The sequence below is a fragment of the Chroicocephalus ridibundus genome, chromosome 10 (genome assembly GCF_963924245.1).
Source record: "Chroicocephalus ridibundus chromosome 10, bChrRid1.1, whole genome shotgun sequence".
In the NCBI taxonomy this organism is placed as follows: Eukaryota; Metazoa; Chordata; class Aves; order Charadriiformes; family Laridae; genus Chroicocephalus; species Chroicocephalus ridibundus.
This window is the reverse complement of record NC_086293.1, coordinates 4938207-4960293: the sequence shown is the minus strand read 5'-3', so window position 1 is coordinate 4960293 and position 22087 is coordinate 4938207. Positions and strand designations below refer to the sequence as shown.

The 22087-nt window shown below is 35.6% G+C and overlaps 2 protein-coding genes across 4 annotated transcripts in view; one reads left to right on the top strand and one right to left on the bottom strand.

Moving 5' to 3' along the window:
* CENPP (centromere protein P) overlaps nucleotides 1–22087 on the top strand; it is a 152243-nt gene that overhangs the window by 37499 nt on the left and 92657 nt on the right. The gene's annotated exons all lie outside the window — the stretch shown is intronic.
* OMD (osteomodulin) lies at nucleotides 3337–5493 on the bottom strand. Its single transcript, XM_063348116.1, has 2 exons — nucleotides 4548–5493; nucleotides 3337–3650 (listed from the first exon to the last, which is right to left on the bottom strand). Exons 1-2 carry the CDS (start codon nucleotides 5476–5478, stop codon nucleotides 3337–3339), a joined length of 1245 nt encoding a protein of 414 aa, XP_063204186.1. The 5' UTR covers nucleotides 5479–5493.

Below are 22087 nucleotides of genomic sequence, written 5' to 3'. Positions count from 1 at the left end.
CTTGCTCTTCTACTGGAGCCGTTGATCCCCAGACCCGTGCTGTCTATGCAACTCAAAGTTTTGTGGGTATCTCCCCTTAACCATCTCTTTTCTGAACTGGTGAGTTCTAGTCTAGTCCATGTTGCTTATACAGAACCCACTCCTTACCTTTGGCGACCTTATTACCTTTCTCTGATCCTTTTCTAATTATGCCATGTGTAGAGAATAGAGCTACCTGAAGGGCTTGGAAATCAATAGCAAGTTTAATGTCCGAGTGAGCCCCAGATTCATGGTGACATCATGATGTCTCTTGTTTTCTATATCTCTCTTGTTACTCTCTACATTTGAGTTTCATTTTTACCACTAGTGTTTACTAACCAAGTGTTTTCTTTGAACTGACTGTTATTGCTTCCAAGTCTTGCTCCTGAGTGGTGGTGGTGAGGCTCCATTAGTTTTTATATGAACTTAATATCTTTTCCATGGATATCACTTTTCATTTAACAATGTTGAATTTCATTGTCTGTTTTAGCATCCTGACATCCTTTTGCAGTCATTCTTCATTGGTGCTTAGCAATCTTTGTTGTCATCTCACTTCTCAGCCTGATTTGTCTATCTTTTGCCAGTACATGAAATTGAATAAATTCCAGCACAGGCCCTTTACAAAACTCCCACCAATGGGCTCCCTCCACAGAAGAACTGATCACTTATTATTTTGCTTTTTCTTTTGTTCTGTTTGATTTTTATCTGTGCTGTCACCTCTTAATCCGTGACAGCTTAACTTCCTTAAAAACCTTCCAGAAATTTTCGTAGGCTGTTTGGACCAGGATCTCCCTTTTCCACATCCATCATGATTCCTTCAGAGAACTTAAGGAGATTTGCAAGGTGAAAACATCATGGCTTTCACAGAAGCCATGCCCAGTCTTACTGGAGCAAATTGTATTTATCTAGGTATCAATTAATTCTGTACTTTATTATAACTTCTCATTTATCTAATACAGACAGAAGGCTAGCAAGTCTTTAGTTCCCTGCTCATCCTAAAATCTTTTTTCTTATTGCCTCAGAGAAGATATGATAATATTAATTGAATGAAAAATGACTTATGATGGTTCTCTTGTAATACAATTCTGATGTTCCATGTGAACGAGTTCAATGTACTAAGATAGCTCTAAAGTTTTCAGTAATTATCAGTTTGACTTATATTTAAACTTTAAGAAATGTATATAACTAGTTGCTACAAAGTCAATATCTTTAATTCTACATTAAGACTAAGATTTGCATCATAAATGTTTTTAAAAAGCATAAAGTTTGTGATAAGATATAATACTCATACTATATTTGAATAGTGTTAATTTTTTAAAGCTGAGCAAGTCTTTCAAAAAACTTGTATTAATTTAGATTTGCATTCTGTGCACTATTCACTTACACTTAAAATCTGAAATAGATGAAAAGTTATAAAAGTTCCCTAAGGTTAATATGCTACGTGTTTATATTAATAAAACTATAAAGTTATAGATATTTATCTTTAAATTTATGTATATATAATGTGCATACATTTCTTATAAGAGTGTTTAAATAAAGTAATGAATACATACATATATTCCTCTTTCATGAGGCCTGAGGTACTTGAGGTTGATATATGTTAATAAACCTTTTTTTTTTTTTTTTAAAAAAAGAGGATGATAGATTCTGTTGCACTGTAAATTTGTGGCGTGACCATAAAATATTTTGCCCTGAATATTATATCAGAAAGTAGATGAGAAAGAATAGATTTCTTGAGTTAGTTGACCTAAGACCCACAACTTAATAATGCTATAATACATCTTGTATACACAGATTTTTACAACTTGTTGTTCTTAAAGAGTATATATGTTCTCAAAGGTTATACTTGTGGGCTTATGAGGAATTTGTTTGCATTTTTAAAAAGTATCATTAAGTATTTTAATTTTGTTATTATTTTAGTTCTTGCATCAGCAACCAAAATATACTAAGATGGGCTTGGAAAAAATAACTGAAATTGTAAGAGAAAAAACCAAACCGGTCTGAAACTTTTTAGGAGCTCTAATACAAATTTGCTTGCATAATTTTATGTAGTCTTTTTAGTTTTCCACACTTAAGTATAGTGTAAAATTGGTAGTATGGTGTATGGATCTATTTCTTGCATTCATTCGTTTTTCTTGTTGAAAATGGTGATTCTTCATCACTGCTAACAAAGATCTATCAGGAAAAAAGTCCTGAAAAATAAAGAATTTAAAAAAAAGAAAAACAAAACAAAAGCCAAAAGCAGTAAAGTGCCCTATAATATTATCTTACCCTATAGTTATTCGGATCTGTTTCTAGGCATAAGACATAATAAAAAAACTTTGCATAACTCAAATAGTATATAGTACTTTTCTTTAGATCGCTTAAAGCAATTTTTGTTCTACTTTGAAGCAGGATATAGCTAATTGATGTTACCTATGCAGAGGGATAGTCTAAATTAATAATTTTAAAAACCTGGAATGCTACCAATCGTACTTGTTCTACTTGATGAATAATTCTAAATAAAAGATTACATTACATTTTTAGGTACCTTCTAAAATAGTGTGGACTAAAGCACAGGTGAAATGTAGCTGCTAATGGTTCAGTTTCATTAATGCACATCCTTTTCCCTGGATCCTAAGACCTTTGATGAAAGGTTGTTTCTCACCTATATTAGTAATCAGCTAAAATCCCTTTTGAAAGAGTTGTGATAGTTGAGATACAGCTGAGAAGTAAATATTGTAATACAGCTTGGCAGGACACTGCAAACATAATATGAGGGCAATTTGTAACTCAAAGTTTGTGATTTTCTTATCCAATTTGAACTTGGAAGAGGAAACATCTGTATTTCTGGAAGATGTGGAGGAACCTTGTGGAAGTATCTTTGTGTTCTTACTCTCCTATTCTTTAGTGTGGGTATTTTGTACTGCTGTCATTAGTAGCACGTATAGCTGGACAGATTTTTGGCCTTATCTACTTGTTCCTATTGAGCATGACATTGATTTGCATTTTAGTCATTTTGCAAGTTGGATCACTTTAGAACACAGAAGCTTTTTCGTGTCTATTTTCTTCAGCTTACGCTGTCCCCCCAAGGATGGCTGGGCATCATCAACCCAGGTTATACATCAGGCTGCTATCTAATGCTGAGGCGAGTGCTCTTTGCTCCTAGTATTATGATTTTTATTGCATCCATAATAGGACACTTACCTACACTAAAATCCTATCTCAACTTTATAGATGTATCTTAAATATCCCAAACTATCCAACTGTTCTAAAATAGATATGAATACCCCACAAGTAAGGAAAAGTTTACATGTATACTCATTAACAATGATTACTTCACTGCAAGTAAGGATGGAAGTAGTCTGCTTCGTGATCTTCTTCAGTTTCACGATCATGTGTTTCATGATTTTCTTCTGCTTCTTCGTATTCTTCTGGTGTTAAAAATCGTCGAAACACTGCTGTTCTTAACTGAGTTGACTTGTTGACGTTAACATTTTGTTCACCATAATATATGGTTCGAATGTGAGGGAAGCAAAAGAATGCATATGAGCTTATTGGAATGGTAAGCTTATTTTGGTCCACCCGTATATAGGTTAATTGGTTGGTGTTCATTCGATCAATAGACGGACACATCAAAGTAACATTTATGCCTGTAAGACAGAGAAAATATTAATTAAAATAAGAAAATAGTTATATTTAAGACCTATTGCAAAAGTGAAACTTATGTTTTGAAATTTAAACCAGAAAATACTTTTGTGATTCAAAATATTAATATAATCTTTCCTTGTGTTTAATTGGTTTTGTAAATGACAGTGATAAGTTTGGGCGTTTGCTAAGTATAAAGTTGTGGGGTAAAGAAAAAATAAATGTGACTACCACTACGATTTGTAATTACTATTTTATGTGAATGGAAAACTTTCTTATTTCCTTCTCTCTGTATGTTTTTATCAATCGCCAAATCAGAAGCAATTTTCAAAATTTTTAGCTTGTTATATGAAAAACTGATTATTAACTTTCACAAAAAAAATTGCAAATTAGGGGTAAAGTGCAAAAATAAAACCTTTTCTAATTTCACTGGTTTGGTCTCGGCTAACCAAGGATGTGCTTGCACAACCCATCTTAAAAAAGATGGGATATTCTGCCTGCATTGAAAGCTGATCAAAAGCTACATAGCTGCATTTGCTCCTGAGAAGGCAGTGTGTTTGAACTCTGGGTTAGTGCCACATTAATTGGTTAGTTCATAACACTAAGAGCTCAGGCTCACCTCTCTGCAAAGGACATGAGAGTACCTCTTGGACAACATGCAAATTTGGATGACTGCTGGATTCTATGCTTGGTTTATACATGTCAACTGGGGAGCTGTAGGGTGGCAGGTCCTCAAAACCGAGGACACAATAAAAGAGATGTTTCTGATAGTTTTTGATTTGGGCCAAAAACTTCTTAATTCTGGATGAAAGATATGCCGAACTCCCACAAGAAGATATGCCCCTCCCACAACCAAGGCCAAAATCCACTAAGTTTTTTGCTTATGACAGCCATCAACATACTTTCAATGTCATTGTCTTCAATGTACAAATGCTGGAGACTTCTTGGAATATAGAATACTTGTTTCAATTTGTTATGTCCAAGATTAAGTTCTAGAAGGTTAGGTAGATTGAAGGTGTTATGTGGAATGTTCTGCAGGTTATTGTGGGACATTCTTAGAGCAATGATTTTTGGAAGTCTGTTGAAATAGTTTTCTGGAATATAAGAAATGGAGTTATTTTCAAGAGAGAGGTACATAAGTGACGATGGTAGATCAGGAGGCATAGTCTGTAATTTGTTGTTGCATAAGTTGAGCTGCATTAAATTTTGCATGTTTGAAAAGGGGTTTCCTTTGAGTACTGAGTCGTCAAGAAAATTATTGCAAAGGTCAAGCATGGTTATGTTAGGTAATCCTTCGAATGCATTTCCAGATAACCGAGAAACCTTATTGAAACCAAGGAGGAGTCTCTCTAGAGAGCTGGGGAGTGGGAATGGAAGTTCTTCTAATTCATTATGTTGTAAATGCAGTTGCACTAAGTTTGAAAGTTTCTTAAAAACACCATGGTCAATCATATGAAATTTAATTTTGTTGTGGCTGAGGTTAATTTCTCTTATGAAGGTAACATTAGTGAATGGTCTTGCAGGCACAGCTTCAATATCATTGTTTTGCAGGTAAAGTTGCTGGACGTGACTAGGGATATTTGGTATTGTCTTAAGTTTACGATGATCACAGTACATTGATAATGGAAAAGATGGTGGACAAAAGCATTCTCTGGCACACTCAGCTGGAAAAGGAAAGCGGGGAACTTCAGCATGTGTATTTGGATTAAAATAATATGGATGTTGATGATCTGCCTCCTCATATTCATCCTCAAAATCATAGTCTTCGTATTGACAAAAAACCATAGCAGCCCAGAGGAGGTGAATGATTGATAGCTGGCTCAGAAACCCCATATTGAAATTTGTATCTTGTATTCTGTTGATGAGAAGGAAAAATAAGTTTATTAGATAGTCATAAAGTAAATCCCATGTAAGTTTAATGTTTAAGAAGCAGCAATATAAAATAAAGTAAGTAGAATAATACCTTTTTTGGCAACACTGTCAGTGACATTATTAACAAAAACAAGTTTGAATATGTATCTTCCAAGAAAACAGCCATAAACAAATGCACTGTCCTTGAAGTAAACATAAATTTTCTTGTCTGACTTTAGACTAGGAACAGCTTTCTACCTGTGCCGTGTCTGTTACTGAAGAATACCATAACAGGTGGGAGTAGAAAAAAATCCCAGGCTTCATTCTTTTCTCATTCTAATTTATTACAGAGAAGTTGCAAAAGGACTTTTTGTACGAAGTGGTATAGTCTGGGATTTGTATTGAGCATTTGAGGTGTTGCATTCTTTCCAATGTAATGGGTTAAGCATCAGCCTTACAAGTCAGTTTTAAATGGGTGCAGACGGAATTCCTGAGCAATGTTTCTTCCTCGGACCTTTGCAAAAACGTAGATAGCCTTATTAAACTCTGTCAAGATGAAAACTTCTTTGACAAATGTACTATTTATTCTCACTATGAATTTGCACTGCACAAGTGGTGCGTGGTCAATATCACAGAATCAAAGAAGTGTTGTTTGGAAGGGACTTCGGGCGATCATGTAGTCCAGTCTGGTGCTCCAAGTGTTTCCATCTCCAACAGTAGGTCAGATCAGCCTAGGCTTTGTCCAGGAGAGCCTTGAAAATCTTCAAGGGGGGAATTCCAGCACCTCTCTAAATAACCTAAGTTAGTATGGTAATACACTCCTTGTGAAGAAATTTGCAAGTCTTACTAAGTATCCAAGCCATGGTTTGTGTTTGTTGTCCTTGTTTTTAAACAAAGTAATTTTTGCTAAAAATATATATTCTTGACTAAGGTGAGGTAACTGCAGGACTGTTTCTATAAATAAAGCAGTGAAACCGATCACTTTGAAATACTGTATTTAATGTAAAACAGAAATTTACATGGCATTGGTGATTGTATGTTCTGTGGCATTTTATGTTGTTTTTTGTTATTTTCTGTAATACATGGCTGCACATTTTGTAAAATGTTCAATGGTAAAATGTTTCCTTTAGAGACTTCCTATGCATCTGTAATCATAGGTTCTTTATAGACAGGAACTAATTTATCTTCCAAGTACCTTTCTGAGACAAAATACTGATGTAGTGAAAACCAAATAATTTTGCATGTCAGATTTCTGACGCTTAAAGCCAGAGTGACTTTTTAGAGCACTTTATTCAGTCAGAGGAACCCTGTTATTTGGCAGAATTTGAGTTGTGAATCATGTCAAGCTGTTCAACTTAAAAAACAGATGAGTCAAAATGTAACATTGCAGGTCAAAGCACATAAATCATAGAAAATTTTAAGAGACTTTGCTCAGTATGGTGTGGGAACCCTGAGGCAGAGGTAAGCAGATGTTCTCAAGTTTTTTATAATGACATTCATATTTCTAAATCAAGTGACTCTCTCTTCTTGGTACTCTTTAATATTTTTTTTCTTTACCAAACAATCAATTGATAATAAAGGAGATAGAACTTGCAAATACTTTTTTCCTATGCTTCATAGTGGTGATTAATTCCTAATGCACGATGTATTCTACAAACTAAATGAGAGAGAGAGAATACTAAGGAAAAAAAAGTAGTAATAATCGTGGAATAGTACATCCTTGTAACCTTCCTGTGTGTGACAGTGGCTAGGTGAAATCTTCTGTGGTATTGTCTAACTTGCATTTCTAACTTTTTATCATTCGTATTTGAATGCTCCTTTAATCAAGTTTCATAACTGATTAAAATCTTAAAAACAGGTTTGGATGGGGTCAGTTGTTTGGAACCCCACTCTAGGTAAGTCCTCAGCAAAGCCAGCGTCTCCATATCCCTATGGGATCATCAGATGTCTGAGCTAATTTAAGTAAATGCCAGAAATATGTTCTTGGTCTCCTTTTGATTCCTCTTACTCCCTGTCAGTTTCAGCCTAGAACTTTAACCTCACCTTCTGGTTCTATTCTCTCAGCACTTCTACTAGGTGTCGAAAAATTTCCCATTAATAACTTCGTTTCTCAGTGCCACAATGGTCCTTAGAAACCAGGAGGAACAACTTGGGGAAGTCTTGCTTGGTTTGAGGAAAAAACTTACTTAGGCCTTCATGCCACTGCTCCACTTGCCACGTAGACAATGTGAAGAGAACTATCATCACTTTAGCTGGAATGATAAGTAGTAGGTACCAGTCTCTCGCTGGTTTTATGGAGAGAAAGGAGCTGGTATTTGGGGGGATTTTTTTATACCTTGGCTTACAGGTCATGTCTCAAAGCACTGAGGTACTAACAATTCTCCATGAAGTATTTCTAAGAACTTAGCTCACTTTAAAACAAAGAATCATTTCAGGTGAACCTTGGTAGTGGAGAAAGCAACTCGGATGCATGCTATGTGCTAAACTGCATATTTTACAAAGTTGAAAAAAAATAGAAAATAGAAAATGATTCTGTACCATCTGTAATAAATGCAAAACTTAGTAACTGTATTTGTAAGCAGTTTACTAGCTGAAAGCTAAAAATTATATAACATGCACGAATCCCTCTTAACTGCAAAAAGTAATACAATCAGTTATTTTATTCCTGTTTACCAAGAAAACTTACTCTTTTGAAGTCTGTGAAGCTCAAGTTGTAGAGGGCAGCAAGTTATTGTGCTGGTGAAATCATCTGAGAAATAGCCTAACACAGCTGGAGAAGGAAAAGACCTCTCTAAACCATATTTTGTGGTGAGGAGCCTTCTGGGAAGGCAAAGCAAAATAACAGCCTTAAGCCCTCTTCTGATTTGCCAGTAAAAAAAAAAAAAAAAAAAATTAAGAAAAAAAAGTTTTATGCCACATCATCAGTTACTGTGAATGCTGTCTCATAAGTCCATGAAGTGATTTCTCCTTTTGTTAAAATCACTTCAAAATTATTTGCAGGACTCTTTCAGTGTTACTAGTTCCTGTTAGAAAAAATTGAGAGAGGAAGACTTCAAAAAATATTTCAGAGGTCGTTAGTTCATAGTGTGGTTTCAACTGCAGTGATTTAGTTACTCAAAGGATTTGTCCTCTGGAGAATGAAGTTAAGAAACAGTAAAAAATTAACCTTGTCGAGATTGAGGGAAAGCATGTGCTGTAGAAAAGCTCTTATGAACATCTTCCATTTTATACTTTTTTCCCTTCATAATCCGTATTTCCTGTTTCCTTCCTGCAAAGTAATTGTGCTGTACAGTGCTGTTGGTATGGTGGTGTACTTGTCAGTGTTGTTTTTAAGTTGTAGTTTGGGATTCACATTAACTTTCCACCAGGTTTTTGCTAAGTTGTGTAGAAAGACTGTAAATCTTCCTATGAGAAAGACAACTATGACATGATATAAACTATTTTACTGAACAAAAACATTTTTCGTGGCTTTTAAAAGGGAGAAAAAAAGGTGTAGTTATCTGCTTTTGCTGCTATATGTGTGATAACTGATATATTCAAAAAATGGAGAAAAAAGACTTTTTTTTTTTAAGTGAGATGCAGTTCTGCATTAATTGTACGATTTATCAAAAGCATTTAATTTATGCTTTTGGTTTGATAAAAGAGTTACATTATTTCAAGATCTATTCACAGGGAAGAATCTGATTCTTAAAGAAGCATAAGTGCCTTAGAGGTATCATATTTGAGAAAATAATGCAGTAGTAAGTTTTACTTTTCTTTTTTTTTTTTTTTGTCTTTCAGCTTCCTGAAGCTGATGATTTGCTTGACCTTTTCAAGTTTCCTCTGTAACATTGAGGACAAGAACATTGTTTAAAAAGATAAATCGTGTATGTTTCTAACATTTTGGGGTATAAAGAAAAACACCAGAAATCATGACCAAAATAACACTGTAGGAGTTGGTAATACTGGAACTAAAATAAAGCAGTTATGTACTTATGTAAAGAATCCAGAATACAAGGGAGAGGTTGAAAGAGTAAAATTAAAACTACATAGTCCTTTATTAACAGTGCTGTAAATAGGTGAATAGCTACATTGTACTGCTAAACCCAAATAATACTAAACAACAAAAGTAATTAATTTGTAAAATAATTAGAATACGTTCATAATGATGAACGAAAAAACCCAAGTTTGTTATGTCAGTTAGTAAAATGTTACTTGCTGCTACAAATTTTTGGGTTTTTTTAAGCACAGGACAACGAACACGGTACAAATTTTTGGAAACTCCATTATATTAACAGTTCTAAATAAAACATATGCAAAAATTAAAACTATTTTCTCTAAAGATAAAAATTGGATCGAATTATAATTTTAATTTCCTACCTGATATTTTTTGTATTGTTTTCTACTACTGATTGTGTCCCAAATCTGCTTAAGCTATCAGGAGACTTAAAATCTTGTGATGCATTTAAAAATCCATGGTGGCAGAGCAAAAGAGTCTGTCCTTTTGAAAAAATGTAGCAAAGCTCTTATTTTAAAGCATATTTAGCTGCAGAATATGATGCAGATCTAGACATGGGATATATTAAGAGTCAGTTCCTTTTTTGTTGCATGAGCTATCTTGGATACAAACAAGTCTATACTTTGTGACCTTGGTCAACTTGTGTGGTTTGATCTTCTTCTGGGTTTGGTTTGAGGTGTGGTACGAATTTCCTTACAAGGAGAATAATGAGAGGATTAAATTTAAGATTCTTGTTTCAAAGGCTTTGACAAATCTATTTAGTTTTCAGTGTGTTTTGGTTTTCAGTTTTAAAAAACGTGTTTCATAAGGACTTATTTTTTTCTGTTGAATTTGTAAATTTTTTTCATCATTTTATTTATGCCGTTGTGATGCAAAGGGAGATGTATATCAAGTTAGAAGTCAGGGTTGGCTTGAAGGTGATTTATTTTCTGAAGCCGAACTTGGATGGATCCTTTTTGTAAATTAAAATGTTTGAAATTTTATCATATTCATTAACTGCATTCAACTTATGAGGCCTGTTAGCTTTTTCAACTTTGGTTCTGAACTGAAGGCTTAAGAAAGGGGATTGTTATAATATTTTGTGATTTTAGGTTTGCTTAGCTAGGTAACTTTTAAAAAATTGAAATTTCCAGATTTTAGACAAAACATTCATAGAATAAGTAGAGAAGATAAACAGTGGCACTGAGATGAATGGGATTCATGCTGATAGAAGGAGGAGTAAATTATGCTGCTTGGCCTTTTGCCTATATTTACCGTTTTACTATAAAAGATTCTTGGGTTTCTTTTGGGTTTCTTCCACCTTCCAACTTATAATAGTCCATAAGAAGCCTAGAGAAAGGAAATAAAAGGTGCATATTGTTCACAGAGGATTAAAGGAAATCAAATGAAGGTAAGCTCTAAGTTAGAACTGAGAACTGTCTTGGAAGCATGATCTTGTTAGAATTAGAAAGGTCTTCAGCTAAGGTCTGCCCCTGCTATCAGATGTCTGAAGAAAAGCCTAAAGCTGAAAATTTTAAAGTTCTCAGTTGACAACTTTGGAGGTATTCTGTGTTTTAGATGAGAATTGGTGATGTTAGTTTGTTACTCTGATTGCACAGTAGAACAGAGAATGCATGATCAAATCGAATGAAGAAGTTTGAATGTTGTAATTTGGTTCCCCATAAAGCCTGTGGGTTTCAGAAGTAAGAAACAGCCTTAGGCATGTATCATCTGGACTGGGCTGCACTTCAAAGTCAGATTGTAGGCACAGAAAATGCATGTTCTCTTTGCATCCTAATTTCTAGGTCTTAGCTGGCAGTCCACAAACGCTGTCAGCAACCCAACGGCAGCTTGTGTGACTCTCATATGTGTCTGCAAAGGCACTTCTTGTTTGGGCTTACCACCAACAAAAGTAACCAGACTGTAGCGGCTGCTGGATTTATTTATCCTGTGCCGGAACTAATCTGAAAATTCAGATACTGAAGTGTAGAGCTTTCAGCAAATCGAGATACTGGATTGCTTGATCTTGCAGCGCCTCCAGCCCAGCCAGAGCTCTGAGCACTCTGTTAATAATAGCTCTTGTGGACTTGTTGTTCTGCTCTTCAGTGGAAAGTCATTCTAGGAGCATGTCCCTGTGCGAATATGCATTTTTAAAGGTCGTGGAAAAGGGGCCGTCCGGTTCTATCAACAATCCTGCAGAGCTGAGACAAAACCCAATCTGTTTAAAAAAGGAAAAGAAGGCCCTGTGTGGGGCTTACTGTTGCCCCTGACCTGAACCTTGCTGTGTGGCCTCTACTTATTTCCCATTTAGTAGGTGGTATTACAAGATCAAAACTCTGGCAACTCTCGTCTTAGGCAGCCAGTTTTTTATGTGTTGCTTTGTTCTGCTAGGAGCTACTAGGAAGAACATGTTGAACAACTGAAAACAGTTGAGTTTACAAAAACTATATTTGAAAAATAATTCCTAAGATTTGCTAGACTGTAGATTTTGTATGTAGTGATCAAATACTACTCTGAACTAACTTTCTTCATTGACTCTTCTAATCAAAGGCAGGTTGTGGGTGCTGTTGATTTTTATCAGTCTGTTATAACTTGAGTATGCATGCTCCAACCATGAATTTAAATAGGATACTAAGTATGTTTTTGTGTAGGTTTTACAGCTGGATTTCAAGAATGTGCTTTTTAGTTGACCATGCAGTCCTAAAAGAATGAAGAAAAAACAAAAATTGTCCTATATTTTTACTAGAAATCAGTGCAAATTAGTGGGTATCCTAAGCCCTGTGATGGTTTCATTGGTGCTTATTATCGTTCTGAAATATAAATGTGTCCTTTCCTCTCATCCTTGCTGTGTGAGATGTGGAGGATCTTTTGCTCTATATCTTCTCCACTTTCTCCACTTATGTAGGTTTGCTGATTCTGAGTTAAATAACATCCCCTCTCTTCTTGTTCTCTCTTCTTCCTAAGCATTCCTTTACTTACTGGAATTGTTGACTTTTTTTCTCACATTCTACTTTTTTCTGTACTTTTCTTATTTTTTATTTTTAAACTGTATAATGTTTGTGGTTTATTTTTTTAAAAACCTACATCTTCGAAGCACATTACTAGTTAACAAATGCAACTACATTTGGATCTCAAAGACCGATCCTCGTGTAGATCAAACAACTGAGAAAGAGCAAGAGCTTATTGACCTTGTAACATGGGAATTAATATAATCCCATAGACAATTGTGGAATAACTTCTTCTACTAATAAACAGTAATACACTGAATTTTTAAAGCAGAATTCACTAGAAGCATTTATGCATGTAGAAGTAATACGTTAGGAAGCCCTGGTCTCATTAGAGCTACGTAAGTAATAATATCTGTATCAAATAGTGTCTGGTAACTCTAAAATACCTTGGACTATTGCATGAAATTATAAATCTCTTCTGAGGAGAGTAATTATTGTCAGCTGACACTTCTATTTTTAGTAATGGAATAATTTGTTTAATAAATGTGTTTTGCTTTATACCTTGTATAACAACTTTGGTTGTTCCAAGATAGATGACTTTGGGCTATATTTTCCTCCCACGTGGAGTTCTGGGATATTGCCTGCTTAATTGGAGATTGGATATCTGTGATTACCCCAATATAAAATGGGAATGTCTGCCCTTTTTTGCAACCACTGTTTACTGGTGCAGGTATGTTCATTTTCTTGAAGCTGCATTAGCAATTGGACCTCAAACTTTAAAACAGCCTTTATTTTGCCTGATTTGTGTCCTATATAAAATTATATATGCGATCATAGTATGTGATAGGCGTCTTGCACTCCTTAATAAACAAAAGTAAACATTGTAAATAAAACTAAAAAAATATTGTAAATAAAACTAAAAGAACGCAGAGTGTTTTGTAATGGAGGAAAAAAGCGAGAAAGGTAAAATAGCTGAACGTAGAGCACAGAGATCCTTGAGCAGTACCAATCCACGTTGGTAAGTCCAGATTGAGTAGTACCCTTTGTGCTTGTCCTTGTTGCTTCTGTAATAATTTATTCAGTGTTATTGATTTGAGATAGCATAAAATGACTCTTCTTTGTAATTACCATTTTAAAAATATAAAAATATATAAAATATTATTCTGATATTATAATATATAAATATATATAAAAGATTATATCTTTTAGTTCTTTAGCAGTTTAGGCATGACCATCATGTCTTATAAAAACAAAATAATAAAAAATCAGCAAAATCTGAGGACTGTCATCTTAATATGTGAAGTTGAGTAGAAACTTGTTGCTCGCTGGGAGAACATTCTTAGCATCCACTTCAACTGACTTCGTTCCTTGAGCCTATTACAAAGCAGGCACTTCTACTCATTTATTTCAAACAGAACAGCTAACTTTCAATGCCCTAAGCTGATAGATGCCTAAAAGAGATAATGCAATTCTACCCTGTCTTAATAATTTACGTTAATACCTTATTCATTGGCATGTTACTTTCATTCATAGCTATGGACTTCATGCATTTTTGTTAAAAATGTGTCTGCAACTTCAGACCGTTCCCGTGTTAGTATCCAATCTGCAAAGCATATGTTTGTAGCCCCCCCCCAAAATCTTTTCCTTCTTTAGGCTCATTCAGGCAAGGATAAGGAGCAGTTGTCTACGTTACCTGCCAAAGCATTCCTGAACGATCATGCATGGGAAAATGTTTGGCATTAGCAGAAATTTTCCCCTTTGTACGTGGTGGAAAGTGCTTCCCCATTTACTCTTTTGAGTGTGTTCTGGTTCTTAATTTTTATTATCCCCTCTTTCTTCTGAAGAATAAATCCTCTCATTTTAGCAGAAGACCTTGTAATGCTGGTATTGCAGCCAGCATTACGTTTATGGCAGGTAGTGCACTTTTTTTCTGCAGTCAGAATCTGTGGCTTGGAAACTTTCATAGAAACACCAAGTATTATTATATGTCATTTGTCTGTACCCTGGCATATTCTCTTATAAGGAGAGATAGCAGCTCTGTACCCTTTATTTCCTTTAGTTACACTCAATTTTTATCTCCGTTTTGCTTGGATTTGCTTTAAATGGTATTAATGCTGTTTTGGCAGAGATACTTATCCGTGCACCTATATTCTGCCTGACATTTGAAGTGTTTCTCTACTGTTTGAATAATTTGTGAGTCACAGCTGCTTCTTGGCAGAGTTGAGACAGGGTCTCATGGGTATTTTATCCAAGCACTCTGTGGCAGGAAATCTTCTATTTCTTCTATCGTTAGCCATTCTGAGATTCTTGAAAGGCCCTATGGCTGCTTCTGGTGAGGACTTGAGTATGGTTCACACCTAAACCAGCATTCACATGAGTGGCCATTTCGCTAGGGAGGATGACTTGCTCTAGACATTAGTTACAGATCTTACATAGTAATCAAGCAAGTGTCCGTGTCCTTACGTCATGCTTCTGACACCTGACTCTTGCCTTGTCCTAGCACTTTCTGAGAGTGGAGGTAATGCCTGCAACTATTTGTAGACAAAATATAAACCTCCAAAATGCTTTATTTTTAAAAAATAAATTTAAAAAATATATCCAACTGAGTCTTAGCCAGGGCATAAAAACAGTGCTTTGAGTGATTAGATTGAATTCTACCAAAATTGAGCCAATAGTAGTAACTGCCTTTAAAAATGTTAATATTCTATATGACTGCAAGACCGCTTTCCAAAACTCCCTTTGCATCTTTGACAAGCACTGGGCTTATTGCTGAAACTTCTAAAAAAGTCTTTATGTTATGAAAGCAGTCACAGAGAGGTGACTGGTATAATTGCTTAGAACTGCCAATGGGTGAACTAGATACTAGGTTTACCCACAATGGAAAGTTTGAGTGGGAAGTTACTCTTTAGAAAGACAGAAAAATTACTTTATGAAGCAATTGCACATCTAACAGATGTGTTTTCCGTGCTCACGTTTTCTCCTCTTCTCAGGTTCCTGTGCCTTCTGGTTTTGGGAGGGAACTCTTAAAGTGGGAAGCATGTATTATCCTTTCTGTTACAAGCGCAAAGCACAAGAAGCAGCAGTGTGCATCTGTAATACATAGGTACTGCTAAGGCAAAGCATTCCTGGAACAGGAGTAATGAAATATTTTTAGTTAGTATGGTAAGAAACCTTTCAATTTTTTTTATGTTCACTGTGTTTATGCCTTTACAATCACACAAGGTTTTTATAAAGAATAAATACTGTTTTTCTTTCATCTGTTTGATGGAATCAGTAAGAAGAATGTTGAAGTTTCGTGTGAGATTAGACTTAGTTTCTACTTTTATGAAATAAAAGATTGTGGGTTTGACTTTCAGAAATTCATTCTAAATGCACTTTATTTAGCTTTGAACAGCAATATTAATTGTTCTGGGAAGACCTTATTGTCAAGAGATTTTTGTTTTCAGTGAGAGCCAAAATACCAAGAGTTTATATTACCAATGTGTAATTTCCTAGGTATTTCATCTTGATTGTGGTCTCAAGGAGAAGAGTGGCCTGTTGGCCTCATACTAGCTTGTTCTGGTTTGTGTTCTGAAAAGTTTATCGCTATATTGTAGAGGTAAATGCTAATTGTAACTGTGATCCTGACATGACAAATAAGAAATAGATAATATTGGAAATAATAATTTGCAGGAGGGTAAATGGAATTTGTATGTATTAGCATAATTATAAATGAAAAATATACATTGCAAAAATCAAAGTAAGCTTTCATGAAATTAATAACCTCTAGCTGTTAAACAGTAACTTTTTCTTGAGCAAGTAATAATTATGCTGCATCACAGTATTGTTGCTGGAGAAATGAGTAGACAGTTGCTTTTATTATTCTTGCAGAATACTAGGTTGTTAGATCATTTCCTGAATCTGAGCATCTACTCATCAGGTTAATACATAAGTGGCTTCATTTTCTTCATGCTAAAAAATTCGGCCCTATTGCTGACCCGTGAGTCACTTATTCAGTCTGTTCCTTGTTTCATCCTGTAGAAGAAAGATAGAAGAATAATAATATGGTGTCTGGATGTTCTTCTTGGTGGCCTAAATAGGACATAAATTTTGGTAAAATAGTATCTTTTAGAATGGCAGGCCAATTTTCTTTTCCCCAAATGAGGAACAAAGGAGTTAAGGCATTCTGTAAAGAGTGTTTCTGGAAGAAATCTTTTCATTGATCTTTATTTCTTAAAAGCACTTGGAAATAGTACAGGCTGAACAATTAAGAAGCAAGTGCACGCTTGTGTCAGTAACTTGCTCTCTCTCTGTCCCTCAAGAAATTTTACATCCTTTGGCAACCAGTGAACTAGAGATTTTTTTCCGTGCTTAACAGAGAATGTCACTCCTTACTAGTTACTGCAAATGAAATTGTGAAGAGAGCATATTAATTTCAGTGTTGTTCCCCTTGACTCTGATGGAAACTTTGGTATAGGTGGTGGGTAGTACATGCATAATGACACTAGTGTATGGACCATACTGTACGAGATGCATAGATGGTCTATATATATGCAGCTAGTCTAATGCATCCAGGCCTGTTAAATTTACTACTTATGCACAGGGAGTTTGGGGCAAGACTTAGCTGTGTGTGGAAGTGTGTGGGATTCTCATCAAAACTGCATCCACAGCGCTGCTGTTCCAGAAATCTCATAGTCTTCAAATTTCTCCTGGGCAAGAATTTGAGACAGAAAAAGTGTTCATGCATAGGAAAACCTGGCCGTATGGTATTCCCACTGCAATCGTAGCAGCATAATGGTTAAATCCAGAATTGGATTGTTCAGTTGAGTAGAACTGTTCATATTTTATATGAAAAACTGCAAAAGTCTGTCTGTTGGCAGCATGTTACGTTGAGCTAATCTTTTATTGGCTGACACAAGCTTTGAGAAACATCCCAACTTGTTTGAAATTATTGATTAGTTTTGGGAATATCTTAAATATCGTGAAAGCCTTTCTGTTTATTTTATACTTAATATTGTCTTCCATCTCAGGTGATCCATTGAGTATACAGGTTAAATCTTACATTTATCTTACGAGATAATTTTAGGCAATGATATGTGATACGTGGCATTTGGAATTTGAGTCAGATTTTCATTTACTCCAGGGCTTTTCCATATGTTTCCTATTAGCAGCTTTGTTCTCAAATCTCTAGTCTCCCCAGAAAGGAGGGAAAAAAAACCCAAGCCCAACAAACAATCTTAAATTCTAAACGTAGAGAAGAAAAAAAAATAGGCTTTGGATCGTGGTTTCATTATTTTTAGTGTACTGTTGCTTTTATTGTCATTCTGGTGTTAAATTCTTCTGGTCAAAATACAATGGAGATGTTAATGTTTCTTTTGTCTGCGGTGGTGTACATTAGTTTTTCTGGATTAATAGTGCAATATTTTAACCAGGAATCTGCTCTTAAGACTGTGAAATTGTGATGTTTGGTGGTATTCTTAATATTTTCATTTGAATTTTCTTCTTTAATTTGAAATTAATTGGGGGGAAAAAAGCTTATATTACTAATTTTTTGGGTTTTGTTAATATGTCATTAGAAAACCAAAGCACTTGTGAAATAGACTTTTAATTTTTTTTAAAATCAAGGCAACATGGGAAAATATCCAGAAACTTTGAGGAATGGAGAGAACAAATTGGTGTAGTTCAAACTTGTAAAGTCGAGACCTCTTTGTTTTCTTCAACTTTACTTGGGCAGTCCTCTCTGAGATATTTGAAGTTGCTTCAGCATATTTCAGTGAATGCAACTACTTGTAGCATTATTAGTGGTAAATATAAAAATATTAGCTAGAAACCTAAGCTCTGAAAGACTTAATTCTCTAGATTTAACTTAAACTTGAAAAGAAACATCATAAGATTAGTAAATGGCCAACTGTGGTTGAATGAGTATGGTACGTATTTTGATGTTGGTAACTGCCGTCTTTGAGAGCAGAAATCAGTTCTTAGGACCTAGATAACTGCTTTTTGAAATTATGTTAATGATTTAAAAGTTCCATAGCAGTGATATTGTATCAGATTTCATAAGCATAACCTGTTTTAGGGAGCTGAATTATTTTACCACTTTACCAACCCAACTTGAATGGTTAAAAACTTGAATATCATAATTTATGTACTTTTTTCTCCTGGTTTAGTCTTGGGCATTTGCCTCGCTTCTGGGAAATGCTGGTGCAGGAATTCTTGATGGGATATTTGCTGATGTGAAACTTTCTGGAAGTTTCTGCAATGGTTAGAATAGCCAAATGTTCAGCTCTTGACTTCCTAAGATAAGGAAACTTTTTGTCTTTGTCATTTATTTCACTCAGTATCTTTTGATCGTCATTGCCAATTATAAGCAAATTTGACATCGGATAGAGGGAAATGTATAGGTATTTTCTACAAACTTGTGAAAAGTAGCAGCTGGGTAGAGGAAAGCGGTCCAAAGAGGTACTTCAACTGGGGAAAAGAGAGTTATAAATTATCCTTCTTATAGTAAGCAGCCAGATGGCAAGGTGAAACAGATGTTGACTAACCACTTGGCATGCTTTTAGCTCTGTCACTTGGCAGCCAAACAGGTGGGACGGTGGAAGGCAGCTGTAGAAGAATATGCACAGGTATTGGTGTGAGTTAGAGACAAGCTGGAGAAACCTGAGAGCTGTAAGGCTCAAATCCGTAGGAGTCCAGGCTTCTGTAGCTTCCTTGTTCGTGCAGTAACTTCGCGACAGCAACACTGGGAACGAAGAGATTGCCCTTAACTTTCTAAGGCAGCCCAGGATATGGTTAGCCTTCTAGCTGCAAGGGTACATTGCTGGCTCACATTCAACTTGTCCACCAGGGACACCAGGTCTTCCCTGCAAAGCTGCTTTCCAGCTAGTTTAGCATTTTCCGGTGCATGGGGTGATTTCTTCCCAGCTACAGGACTTTGCACTTCCCTTTGTTGAACTGCGTAGGGTTCCTGTTGGCCCATTTCTCCAGCCTGTTGAGGTTGCTCTGGATGGCAGCTCAACCCTCTGGTGTATCAGCCGCTCCTTCCACTTTTGTGTCATCAGCAAACTTGCTGAGGGTATTCTGCCCTGTCATCCGGATCATTAGTGAAGATGTTGAACAGAATTGGAGCCCGTATTGACTCCTGGGTTATGCCAGTAGTTACTGGCCTCCAACTAGAATTCACTAGATCACCACCCCTGGCTGCCTGCCGTTCAGTCATCCACCTTACTGTCTGCTCATCCAGCCCATACTTAATTGTTCTTTTGTGATTTTACAACTCTTTTTTTTTTCCTAAGGTCATGCAGTGATATCCAAGTAGCTGTGCTCTGTCTCTGTCCATCTGTCCTTTTCTCTTTCCCGACACTTTTAGCCAGTTTGCCAGATACACTAAATTCCTGCAGATTTGATTTTAATTGACAGCTGGGCAGAGGAGGAAGACACTATTGATACTGGAAAAAGGAAGAAAAATCAACACTTCTTCACCTTCTTGAACTTCTTTAGCGGCAAGAGAAAGCACCTAGATGATCTGTGAGTTTCATATACTAGTCTGCAGAGAACAAAGTAGTTGATTCTGAGCCCATACTTCTAACCTATGAATATATTGCTTTGAAGGAAATATAGGAAATGCAGACACTGTACTGGGACTAATATCATTAAGGATATGAGATGGAATGTGATTTTGTGACGGGAGATTGAGGGTTGCATGGCATAAGCATCTTTGCAAAATTATTATCCATTAGATGTCTTGCTTGCAGAACAAACTTATATCTCAAACTGAAATGGTTTGATGCTTCAAAATTTTGTTTGGCTTTTCAATAGGGATATGAAAGAAATCCTGTTTGATTGAATGTATGTTTTGATTTACATGGTATGCACTTGCCATAGCCAATGGTGCAAGTTGAAGTCATCATTTGGTAGTAATTTGTATTCTTTAAACTTTCAATATCTTACTAGGTTTGCTGTTATTTGTCTGCCAGTGTTGTGTAATTATTATTCTTTGTATTGCTGTGTTTTAAAGTACTGCATTAAGTAGGTTGATATTGGGGAAAGAAGCAGGGAGAAGACTTGGAGAGATGAGGTTATTTCATCCTTTGCCAAGTTAATGGTGTAGAGCAGGACATAGAATTCAGTCTTCAGAACTACTCAAATAGTACTTTAGTACTCAAATAGGCTACTCTGCTTAATTAGTATTTGTGAAGTTTACTGGGCTATCACTGAGCAGTAACAGTCTGCTACTTATTCTTTAGAATGACTTTTCCTTCTATTGGTAACAAGAGGCTGCCATCCTCTGGTGAGATTTGCTAACTGTCTTGTTAGGGACTCGACAGTTTTTCAGAAGAGAGAAGCCCATTAAAGTTTGGAAAGCTTAGATAGAATAAAAATTAAATTTTTTATTGGAATAATGTGGTTATTTGTACAAGGAATAAGCAATAAGAGAAGACTTTTAGAAGGATTTATATCAAATCTGTCTTTCTCCCTCTTTCCTTTTCCCATAACATCTGTGGAGAACGTAAAGGTGGAGTGGATTTCTTGACACTTTTTCTCCCTGTCTGCTGGTACTGAACTGCCTTGTTCTGTGGAAAGACTGTTGAACACCAGTGTATTATCATCAGTTAGCTATTATTCTGTTAAATTCATTGCTGTCATATTCAGAAATCATTGCTCAAAATGTGTAAAGTGCGTTTTGTATTGTAATGGCTGTATGTCATTGTGACGTCCACTTGGGTTTATGTTAAAGTATACCAAAAATACAAAGTGTGTAAATTATTAGTTGTTATTATTATCCACAAATGCTAACTGAAGAATGATATCTGAAAATAGTGGAGGGTCATTGAACGTATTTTTTTTTCTCATAGGTGACAGACATCCTATGAATTTATGTGACGTGATAAGGAAATTACTGTCTTTTCTCTAAAAATAACTTACATGAGACAGTTAGAATGAACCATTTGATACTTACCTGCCTTATTGCAAAATTGCCAATGTAGTTTAAGTCACAGATAAAGTTTTTTTAAACTTCAAAGCTAGCTGAATTTTTCTTGAAGATGACGAAAAGCTAAGCAGTTGATAAACTCCTTTAGAGATTCTTTGTTCAGTGTGAGTGTGGAAGTAGTATCTTCAAAATAGTGTTGCAGTTTCTTTTATGAATGTTATATGTATCCATGGATGCTGACTGTAGAAAGAGTTTCTCAGTCTGAATGCATGCCAAACATGCTGTCCCTGCTTACTGCAGGGGGGTTGGGCTAGATGACCTTTAAAGGTCCCTTCCAACCCAACGCATTCTATGATTCTATGAAAGAGTGAGAAGTCAAGAGAGTTTTTAAGGCTTTGGAAGGATAAGATCAAGACTACATAGTCTTCTAATTCTTAGGACTTCGCTGCGCTTTTACAAAGGTTTCCATTGTATTGACTTCAATACTGGTCCTAAAATTTGGTGAAACTCTCATGAGAGTACTTGTAAAGGATTCTTAGGTTTAGGAAGTACTAACCATGCTTTCTAGGGACTAGGACTACTCTGCTAGAGGCCATGCCCCAAGGAAAGTTTCAGATGAGGTCCAAAACTGAGGGACGCTTTCTATAGTCTGTATTAGGATCGTTAACTAGCCTCAGCTAAAACTCCTTGCCTTTGGAGACCAAAAAGCCCAGTGGCCATTTTTCTTACATGTGCCTGGTGGTTAGTCATAGGAAC

What these genes read in the sequence shown, in the direction of transcription:
- OMD (XM_063348116.1), bottom strand. Translation starts at nt 5,478, where the DNA reads ATGGGGTTTCTGAGCCAGCTATCAATCATTCACCTCCTCTGGGCTGCT. An exon ending in TGAAGACAATGACATTGAAA is followed by an intron (nt 3,651 to 4,547) that starts GTATGTTGATGG and finishes TCTGTCTTACAG; the next exon opens with GCATAAATGTTACTTTGATG.